At 45.6% G+C, this 11131-nt stretch overlaps 3 protein-coding genes across 3 annotated transcripts; 1 reads left to right on the top strand and 2 right to left on the bottom strand.

The window, feature by feature from the left end:
• Positions 1-139: 139 nt before the first annotated feature.
• On the bottom strand, positions 140-448 carry K441DRAFT_581197 (uncharacterized protein; the record flags this gene model as incomplete). The annotated part of the gene is made up of 1 exon (XM_067644405.1): positions 140-448. A coding segment is annotated over one exon (309 nt), but the record flags the coding sequence as incomplete, so codon positions are not given.
• A 1303-nt stretch (positions 449-1751) lies between these two features.
• K441DRAFT_699398 (DEAD/DEAH box helicase-like protein) lies at positions 1752-8033 on the bottom strand. Its single transcript, XM_067653152.1, has 4 exons — positions 7597-8033; positions 5285-7528; positions 4523-5168; positions 1752-4452 (listed from the first exon to the last, which is right to left on the bottom strand). The coding sequence occupies exons 1-4, from the start codon at positions 7763-7765 to the stop codon at positions 1989-1991; spliced, it is 5523 nt and encodes a 1840-aa protein (XP_067499593.1). The 5' UTR covers positions 7766-8033; the 3' UTR covers positions 1752-1988.
• A 282-nt stretch (positions 8034-8315) lies between these two features.
• Positions 8316-9175, top strand: K441DRAFT_666783 (uncharacterized protein). Its single transcript, XM_067649709.1, has 3 exons — positions 8316-8991; positions 9049-9072; positions 9136-9175. The coding sequence occupies exons 1-2, from the start codon at positions 8347-8349 to the stop codon at positions 9064-9066; spliced, it is 663 nt and encodes a 220-aa protein (XP_067499592.1). The 5' UTR covers positions 8316-8346; the 3' UTR covers positions 9067-9072; positions 9136-9175.
• Positions 9176-11131: the final 1956 nt, after the last annotated feature.

Genomic DNA, 11131 nt, shown 5'->3' with positions numbered 1-11131 from the left:
AGACCATATCACCTGGTCAATCCTTGAAAACTCTTTCGGCAATAATATTCATGTTTATTTGTTCGGCAAGGTGATCCGCCATGCCCCACATAGTTCACTATTTTTAGTTATCACTATTCCGCAAGTCCTTTCGCTTTTTTTAATAAAAATGGCTTGTGTCGTCATGACGATACAAAATCGGGTCTTCCACCTCTCGTCTGCTGGAACTCAGCCGTTTGTGATTGATGAACCTCGCGAGGCTTCCAACCTCAAAAGTGTCAATATATGCGTTGACGCCACTGGATGAAGGTCCAATAGCAATCTCGCAATGATATCCTCCTCGACTTCCCTCAAAGACACTTCCTGGAGGTTCCAGCGGTCCCGTCAGCTCACCGATGACGACATTTGGTCCAAGGCGGACTTTGGAAAAGACACCAATGCCTTTCCCTTCCACCATTCGTAACTCGAACCATTACCGCCACAGTGCTTGATCGTTACGAGAGTCCTTGAGGCTGCAGTTGCAGGCCCCTAACGGCTTTCGCAGGCGCTATTTATACAACGATCGTCAGTATCTGGTTTCAATAAGCTTCAGAGATGTGTTGGGTCCCATACACGCTCCTTGGGCCATCTGGGGGGCCGGGGATAACTTGCCCATTTATCTTTGTCCGAGGACATATGGAGGTCCTGCTGTGGGAAAGTCGTTTTATCGCTTGGATTGAGTTTTACATTAGACGCCTTTTGGCGACGCCCATTAGTATCTGTGTACTAAAAGAACTTGGACTGACATGCGTTCTTTTCGGACCTGCCGAAAGGCTCTTGTCTATTCTTAGATAGCATCTTGTGGTCTCTCTGTGTCAAGAAGGAAGATTCAAGAGGCTGTAAGATCGAGATGCTGAATTTTGTGAAAAATGTAATGGCAGTGGAGAGTAATACGAGAGTTTCTAGAAGAAGATTTGCATGCAGGAAGCTAGCAGAATGAAACGTGATATATATTTTCATGACCGGGCTTTTGCTTATACAATGCGTGGGCGTAGGCTCCAACACTTTGATAGCAAATATAATGTATGAGATGTGGTAAGATGTGGGCCAGAGGTTTACAATGTCACTTCCTAGGCTTGACGAAAAGACTCCCTACTAGATATGATATTCCCAGGTTGAAATAAGGGTATATGACAAGAGGTACGACTTAAGGTTATAAATTCTGCAACGGCTGCATTTGACCGAATTGGTAGCTCAGGAGTGACCTAGGGAATGTGTGAAATATACGTTCCTACGGTCTCAACGTCCGAAACCTCACAACATGTCTCAATAAAGTAGTTGAACTGGAGACTTCCATTTAGAAAGAAGCCAGACTTATTAAAGGTTCAGGCCTACACAAAGACTTCTTTATCTTTCGAGAACGAATAGAAACCCATGCGGCCCACAACGCTAGTCCGTTGCACGGAAAGTTGTAAAGTGTGTTCGACTCTTAGGTTCTTCTGGCAAGAATGAAAGAATTAAGCCTAAGCATATCGTTTTACTAATAAGCAAGACGTCTTTGTGAGTCTTTTACTGAGAAGGGTGGTGACAACAAGTGAGAAGTAGAGTTTGATGTTTCTCATATGTACTAATATCGTGTCTGTATATACGCACAACTGATTTTCATTTTTTAACTCTGGTTTTGCTACTCCTGAATTAGTACCTTTTGAGCGGAAATATTCTATGGCCGTACTTTCATATGAAAATGATTTCCATATAGAGCAATCACTAGAAGTTGTAACTTAAAGTACCATGGCATTACGTTTATACTACCCAGTAGGAAAAGCATCGCAACAACTTGCGCCGTTTGATGAACGTAATTTTCCGATCGTGAATTCGTATATAAATATCTAGGTACGTCCAAGCTGGACCATAGCCTGTGTACAATGAGCGTCCAGAGTTACTGCCCGAACCAGAGTCACTGCCCGAACACCATTCTAATTCTGTGTGACTGACTAACCAACTACCTAAAGCCGGCCTAAAACCCCCAGCTAGGCCCACATAACCTTGAATTTTGTATCGAACTCCTCCCGTAGCTTCTTAAAAGCCCTCAGTACATTCAGCAGCCCCCCCTCCTGCTCCTCCCACGCAGGTTTCTCACTATCATCATCGGTGTTGTCCCAAGAAGCCTCCTCGCCACCGTCATCTGCGTCGTCATCCTCATAATCAGCGGCCTCATCGTCCCAGGAATCTGCCACCTTCGCTTTCTTCTTCCGGCCAACGACCAGTTCCACCTTGCCAGTCCTGCCGGCGCCTGGCCCGTGACTGTCTCCGGCGACCCCTCTCATTTCTCTGGAGGCGGTATCGGCAGCGGTGTCATCAGGGACTTCTTTATCTTCCTTCTTCTCTTCTGCTGCGTCGCCGCTGCCCATGATTTCTGCCATGCCCATATCATTATCTGGTGACAGCTTCATGAAGTTCGACAAGCTGGTCACGATGGTTGCTAGGATGAGACTGAAGTCGTTCAAGACGAACCAGACATCGCCTCTGCGGACGCCATTTGCTGTAACTAGCGCACTGACGTCACCATGCATGAAGTAGTCATAGAGATATGCGTTGAGAGGGACGTCCATTTCGTCAGGGTAGAGGCCAATAAAGGGGATAACGGATTCCTCAAGGAAGACACCGCTGCGGGTGGTGGTACAAAGATCGTGGATCGAGTCGAACTTGTCTTGATGGCCTGATAAAGCGACAAATGAGGACCGGATCGATGTTGGGGGTAGGTGTGGTACTACGGTGGTCCCTGGGGTCATATCGCCGCCTGCTTTAAGGCTAGTCAGGGGAAGGTAGCAGTCCGGTTCCTTGATATGCTGCTCAACAAACGTGCGTACGTAGGCACTGAAGATATTAAGTGTAACATCATTGTGGTTGCGCAGAATACTGGCGGCTTGTTTCGGCAGTGGAGGGAGAAACACGAGAGAAGGTGATCGCTTCACGACCTCTTCGATGAATTCTTGATCAGCTTGACGGCAGTACTGACGGCCAAATAGATGTGACATGGTTAGCATAAGTGTACGGAGCACTTGTTCAGGATTATTGTCGATATCTGCGCATAGGTTGTGGAAAAACCCTTCTTTGAGCAATGCGTGGAATGCAAAGGAAGAATTCTCAGTAAAATAGAGATGTGAAACACAACCTGCAAAGTTTAACGGCGCGCCGGTGGAATCAAGGAGGTATTGCCTCCGAAGATATTCAATAGAGAAGCGTAAGTGGTGCAGTACTGTCATTCTGGATTCGTCACCACCTAGATAGAGGCGGGGTTGAGATAGCAAAGAGTTAATCGACCGTACTGCAAAAGGTGAGTCCTTGGATTCGTGAAGCAAAGTGAACAGTCGAAGAACTAAAGTAGTTGTAATAGGGAAATGGCCGTTTAGATCTGGAAGTCTTGAGCTGATCAACCGGCAAATTTTGTTGAGAGAAATGCCTTGAAACACAACGTTTCCGAGCATATCAAACCCTCTGCGACCAGCACGGCCAGCAGCTTGGCGAAAATTGAGTGCAGTCAGGAAAACAGAGTCGCCAGAGAACACCACAGTCTTACAAGGCATATTTATACCAAGTGCGAGAGTTCCTGTAGCGATAACAACTCGCAGAAAGCCTTTCCGGAATAACATCTCAACTACTTGCCGGTACTTCCTGTTCATACCAGCATGATGAACTCCAATGCCTCGCTTTAGCGATTCAGACTGCCATTCTGGAAGATCGCGGCGGTGTAATTGCCGAATGTATAGGGCTAGTTCTGAAGGTTGAATCCTCTTATTGTCTGCGAAGTGGAAGCCGTCAACAGGATTCTCTGGATCGAATGAGGCCCAAGGACTGATCTCGGTATTCGCTGCATCCTTCATAAGGTCGGCTTTAGAAACACCCTCCTCATCGGCGGCAGCGCCTTTCTTCTTCGATGTCTTTGGTGGTCCCTTTTTACCAATCTTAGCCATGCTTTTCTTCCATGCTTCCCAATTCGCGAGTTTCGTCTTCCATTTCGGACTGGAAGATTTCCACTCATCTTCAGCAGTCTTAAGCTGGTCAAGGATCCTTATACAAATCTTTTCGCATTGGCTGCGGTCGTAATTGAATAGAATGGCGGGTAAGGCATCTTGCTGGTGCAATTTGGTGAGCAAAGGAAGGGTTGTTGAACAGAGATCATCCGCATCAATCGAAACCGAACCTTCGCTAATTTGTGCGGCCTGAGGTACAGGCTTATAGAGAGGCTTAGCTAGATCATCCATGACTGCATCAAATGGCGAACTGCTGTCAGCTACCCATTTTCTAAGCACTTTCTTCAAGCTTTCTTCCCATTTGATAATATCAGCCTTGCGGACAATTTTAGGAAGCATCTGAGACGGGCTCAATGACTGCTCAACCTTATATTTCTCATTCTGGTGTTTTGACATGCTTTCCCATAAAGTAAGGCAGTCCCGTGCTTCCAAGCTAAGATCATCAGGCATACCCCTTGATCTATTGGAAGTTAGTAAAAAAAAGAATCGGTCGATGCAAAAGTACATTCGCTGCCGAAGAAACCGCTTACCGATTGACCAAGCTTGCCACAGGATGCATAAATGTGAAATTAGATGATCCATCTAGTCCAAGATGTCCAAACACAGGCTTGTCAGAAAGCCCTTGGAAGAGGAAGGTTTTAGGTGGATTGTACACAAACTTCCGCAAGTCAGAGTATCTGTAAGGATGTGACACCATGGTAAGATCATTACCAATCGCCTTTTGAGTAGAGTACAGCCATTGGTTGAACTCCTGGGGGTTTCCGATGGTGGCAGAGAGAGCAATTATAGGACATGGTGCAAGAAGAAGGAGCTGTTCCCAGATAATGCCGTCTTCTGCTTGTCCAATACAATGGACTTCGTCGAATATAATTCGCTTGACACGGGTTGACCACGAACCTGTAGATTTCGCGTTCGAAGGAGCCAGGAGCATAATCTGAAGGATATGCGGAACTGTGACAAGAATTTGGCAACCTGTGGGGTTATTGATCCGATAATCACGTGTGTGTATACCCCAAACCGACTTCCCTGGGTATTTGAAGGATTTAGAGAATCTGGCTTGAACTTCGGCAGCGATCTGATTTACAAGCGCTTTAGTAGGTGCCACGTAGACAAGAACGTCGTCGTCGTTTGATTCCAAGATCTGTTTCATTGCGTAGAAAGATATGAATGTCTTACCTAAGAGTATGTTAACAACTGCATAGAATTGGTAGGGCTATCGGAATCTTGAAGACTACTTCAGAGGCCTCGGCATAACTTAAAACGCCTGGTTGAAGGACTTGAAGGAGACTTACCGGCAGATGTTGGTGCGACCACAAGAAGACTACGTTTAGAATCTATTTCATCAAGAACTTTTCTCTGCCAGCCATCCGGTTCGAAAGGTACTCGATCATCTGGAGCAGAGTCTATGCTTCGGTCGAAGTAGGGCCCACAGTGTAGAAGCTGGAACTGTTGCGGCGAAAGAGGCACAGAAAGATCAAGGTTGGTAGATGTAGTCAGAATCATATCAAAAGCCAGTCGGCGGTCGTTTTCTGGTTTCGCGATTACCAACTGGGGAAGACCAAGATTCTTGATAGTGAGTTCCACACTGAGTGCAATTGCCTTAGTCATTCCCGTATCCATCTTTGAGATGCGCGTCGCCGTATTCCAGATCAGAGCTGCAATATCTAGACCTTCTTGTTTCTTGTTGTCGCGGCAGAACGATATCCACATGCCAAGGAGGACGTTGAGCATGAATAGCTCAGTTTCGGCGGCAAGAACGGTCCGTTTAGTTTCAGTATTCAAACTGGAAAGGTACTGCTTTGCCTTCTGATACCGCACTGATAGGACAGCTTCGCTTTCGAATAGTTTGCAGCTTGTACGCCAGGACTGAATCAGCTTCTCGGTAGTCACCTCATCCCGGCGGTTTTTCGTTGCAGCAATGTCGTCCATGATTGCCTGTTTCCCGCTTTTTACGTGACCTTTCTTAGAGGCTCTCGGGTTCGCTTTGGCGCCTGATTTAGGATTGCTTTGGTTTGTCTTCTCCGTAGGTGGCTCATTTAAAGGTAATTTCGGCTTTGTTTTAACGCCAGTAGTGACGATCTCGGGATCCAAAATCTTTCCTACGGCATTGGTCAAGCTGGCAGCGTATGCTGTCATTTCGGCCATAAACCACTGATTCCGTCTTGCGGCAAAGAAGGCCGCTTTCTTGCTGCGCACCAGCTGGTCCGGTGTTATTTTTGGATCAAGTGGTCGTTTGCTGTTGTGCCAGTGAGACATTTCACGAAATATCTTTGCGGAAGCGCTGTTGTAGTTTGCTCCTGCAGACCTATCCGTTGCGAGTTTGACTGGGGCCAAATGAGCATCAAAAACTGGATTTGCGAAAGGCAAGACCGCGTAAGGCTTTAAGTCACCACTTGAGGAGCCGTGGACGGGCGCTCCGTTCGTATAAAAAGATGGCGTCCCCTCCTCAATAGACTTAACATATTCATCCGGATATATCTTCTTCGCTGGTTTTACTAACAGCCGAACCCCGCAGACTAATTCCACTGCATCCAGGAATTCACCAAGCCGTTTATTGCTACCAAAGGAACCAATCTGGCATGATACGTTGAATAGCCGACCATCCACAAGGTCAGCGAGATCACAGCGAGGGGTAGGCGAGAGCTGCTCCATCTTAGTTTTCCAATAGCTTGTTTCTAGAATTGACCGTGCGGTGCGACAGAAATCGGTCATGAAAGTACGAGACGCTTCAGTCCCTGTAGTGGGCTTGACAAATCGATCAGACAAGGGCGATTGAGCCAGCAAAACCGAGTGAATCAGAAAAGCGATAATAAGGCTTGATGGTGATTCTTTGGTTGAAACCATCTTGCTAATCGTAAGGATAGTCAAATACTCACGCTCGGTAAAGTTTGATCCATACCGCGAAGTGAGCGCATTCAGCGAATTGATATCTGAAGAGCAGTCTTGTTGCTCTGCATTAATCTCACCGGGTTTGAATAAGCGCATTCGTAATGCTCTTGGCTTCTGGCGGTACCGGCCTTCAAGAATTGTAGTGAGAACTTTCGTATCCCGCCATTCTACGCCATTGACTAAAGCAGCATTGTATCCGTGTTTCACAAACCAGTAGATCATTGAACGGAATATAGCTTTGTTGTAGGAGTGCTTATCTTGCTGTACACCCTTGGCTTTCTCGGGCATCTCGATCTTCTTCGCTGAGGTCGTCTTTTTGCTAGACGTGATTGATGACGCTCCATCATGGCACATGATAAAGTACAAACCGGCAGACTCCAGATATTCTTTGAATGCTTCGCAATGAAATGACGGAAACACGTGAAGTGCGATTCCCGGCTGCTTCGCACTCAAGTTGACGTGAAGATGGCGAATAATAGCTTCACGGGCAAGAAGATATTTCTCTTGATTTGGTTCTGAAAGGCGAGGTGGAATGCACAACTCGCGGTGCTGGTCGAAGAAAACGATATGAAAATTGCATTTCCGTTGAACAAGGTTCCGGAGAAAATCCTCAACAGCATACGCCGCGTGAAGAAGCTGAAAGCCATCTAAATCTCATCAATTAGCTAAACGCCGAGATTTAAGGAAACTTCAAGCTCTATGTGAGCAATAGTACCGTCAAAGTCGATCTTTGTGTCGCAAAAGCAGTTCAGAAGGACAGAATCGCCCTCGATCAGGAAGAGTTCATTGCCAGCATAATCACCAACGATGTCGACCCGCCGAGAAAGCAGACTCTCATACCATAAAAGGATAGAGGGTGGCCCCTCTGTGTCGTTTTCGGCCATCCGAGATCAATTGACGGCTTTTCGTAAATATTGAAGTTTTCGACGTGGGAGTGACAGATTGTGCGCTGCACTGAGACGTGAAGGTCGCACGGCGGTTAGTCAACTATCAGACTCATTGACGGCCGCGGATTGCAGACAGGCTCTAGATACACCCAGACAGCTAGATTCGCAACGAATTATCACAGCTTGAGGAATGGGGAATGAAAGAGCGAATGATGTTGTTGGAGGACGGGTTTCCATGAGTGTTTGATCTCGTAGCAGGCGCGCCGCAGGGAGCGATTATCTTGCCGCAACGCTAGACCCACTAGGGCCATTTGCCTGTGAATGTAAAGCATCTGTCTACTTTGATTCTTTCCGAAAACTGTTGCCATTTTGCAGCATATGTGATGAAGCAATGATCTGAAGTAGAGTTAAGCTCAGCTTTCAAATTAAACCATGCCAGCGCGGACCTTCTCCCCACGCTTTATTTCAGCCCTGCAATTGCCAAGACACACTAATACGAGTCAATCCCGTCTTATCAACAAAACTCCCTAGCGGGTGATTTGCTCAAATTCTACAGACAGGCTCACGGCATACACACCATGGCCATCAACGGCCTAGAAATTCCTTCTACATCCCCCGCACTCCATGAAACCTTCGTTTTAAACGAGAAATCCTCTTCCGATCCTCCTCCCTTCCATCTCACAGCCGTAGACCTCGAAGTCCTCGCCCATTCCGATTCTGAGTTCACACCGCATCCTTGGTCCGAATTGTGTCAGATAGTAGCAGAGAACAGACTTGCAGACTTCAAGCGTTGGCCTTCTGCTGCCCGCCGCTATGTAGCGTGGTCAACGGACGTAAAACGCGAGTACGGAAGTGCCCCAGTCTACATCCTCTCTGAACGTCTGCATTGGAAGCCAATTGATCCATCAGAGTCTCCGCTTCGCTTCGAGGTCCGAAATCCAGTTCCCTTCTCCGATCCGGTCGACTACAACATCCTACGAAATGACTGGCCCTATGGGAACGCCGAGGGTATATCGCATATTGTGGTGTGGCTGAAGACTCCGTTGGATGCGGACGCTGAGGGCGTGCTAACACCAAAGGGGAGAGAGATGGTTGATGCGTTTGTAGAGAAAACTTTTAGAGAACGGTTGGGTGACAACGGCGGGAAGAATAATAAAGTACTCTGGTTCAAGAACTCCCGAAATTTGCAGAGTGTCAGCGCTCTGGAACATGTTCACGTTCTAGTAAGAGATACACCGGAGGAGCTCTTGAGCGAGTGGATGGGCTGAAAGAGTAAACAGTATATTGGAAGAGTATAGAGCAAGGTCGGTATCCCAAGGAAACCCAACAGAAAAAGACCACCCCATTCTGAACCTTGCAAAAAACAGGTGCTCTCCAGTTCTGTACAGCACTAATGGGTTGAAATGAGTAAGCAAGGGATTTTCGTCGGAGAATAGAACAGGGTAGATGAATAGAGGTACCCTAGAGCTCCTCCCAATTCCTGTTCAAGGGCTCTCATTATCGCGTTGGGACTCGGACTCGTACCGACGGCTCCGTGTGACTACCGAGACAGCTAAGCCTCTGCTTGCCCATCAAAAAAGAAGCGGCTTCGATTTGCGGGCTCACAGCTCCGCGTGGGCAGGAAAAAACTCGGCGTGGTTAGAAAGATGAAAGTGGTCAGAGTTTGCAAACCAGCTTCGTGACCACAATCAGCTTCAGACCACGCTTAGCCTACGCATATGCAATGCACATGCAATTTAAATAAAATGGAAAATGCAAAGTTATTAAATCCTAAGATTATGAATATCCTAGTCTTCGTGCACCGCATATGCGAGGTATATGCACCGATATGGCTATATGAGGTAATAAGAGTTAGTCATTAAAACATGGCCTATGCACGCGCGTAGCATATCCACAACAGCTATACTATAACTCCTTCTCCTCAATATTATAGCGTATGCCACGAGTATATATAGCGTAATATAGGTATAGGTTTGCCTATACTAAATAGAAAGACTAGGGTAAATTTTTACTACTAATTTTACTATTGTATATGCCGCGTATACGCTTATTATAAGTAATTTAATAATTATAGACTTTAATAACCTATAGGTAGCCGGCGCTACTAACCCCTCCGTCTTTTAGCTATTACTATAGTAAGTATATACTCTATATATACTCACACTATACTTATAAAGCCTTATAGGTCTAGTTCTAAATCTTAATCCTAATTAAATAACTTTTAGTGAGTTAGAAGATTATATATAACCTCAGACTTCTAAAATTCGGTTACCTCCTAAACTTAATTACTTTACTAAATTAGGTACTACTATTTTAGAAGCTATATACACCTAACCAAATTAAATTAATTATTTACCTCAATATGCTATTTAATATATTGGCCCTTCCCGTAAGGGCCAAGCACAGTACATCGCATTATCTAGGATCGTCAATTCCACATGGGGCCCATGCTTCCAGAGGTCACGCCTACTATACACAGCAGTTATCCGGCCAACCATAACGTATAGGTCCAGTATTTGGGCCATTAGAGAATCTAAGAAAGGCCCCCCTAAGTCGCTCCTCAAACCACTCTAAAAGGTCCAAATAGTCTGCCTCTGGAGTATAATAGGTGGATATAAGCGAACGGCCACAGCACTGCTTGAGAAGGAAGCCAATATTCCCCCCCTATAACTATATATTAAAGCCGCTATAATATAAAGGGCCTAAAATAAACGCAACTCTAATGTTATAAAGTATATTAAGATACGCCTAAACAAACTATAGAGGGACCCTAGGGCGCCCCATAGGAGAATAAACCAATAACCCTAAAGTAGGGAAGATATATTGGAGAAATAGGTAAAGAAAGCAGAAGAAGAATAGTACTGCTTTAGGGCCCAGCCTATATAGAGGAGGAAGGGAAACGCGTAAAAGGCCAGTAAAGATAATAGTAAGAGAAAGAAAGGAGCTAAAGTAGAGTATAAAAGAATGCTAGGAAACCATCTACCATAATATAATACTGGTTAGACTAATTCTAGAGAGGTATATAGGAGTTAAAGGTATAGAGGCTAACTAAAACAAGAGGAACCCAAGCCGTATAGTTAACGCTATAGGGGGTAAACACTTTAGGGCTCCAAGATGGCCTAATAAAGGCAGAAAATATAATGGCGACACTCTTAAGAATAGGAATAATAGGACTAAAAGACTGGCTCTACCGGGCAGGTGTTTTAGTAGGTAGCCTAAGATGCGAATATAGCTGGCCAAGATAGACACCAAAACACGTAATACTGTTATGCCCCTTACGCATTAACTAAGAAGTAATACTTTTAGTAGCTGGCATAGAGAACTATAATATACTACTCTTAATATAAAAAGGCCTTAAGGCGG

Source organism: Cenococcum geophilum, assembly GCF_001692895.1.
Source record: "Cenococcum geophilum 1.58 unplaced genomic scaffold K441scaffold_50, whole genome shotgun sequence".
Classification (NCBI taxonomy): Eukaryota; Fungi; Ascomycota; class Dothideomycetes; order Gloniales; family Gloniaceae; genus Cenococcum; species Cenococcum geophilum.
This window is presented reverse-complemented; position numbering and strand designations above follow the sequence as displayed.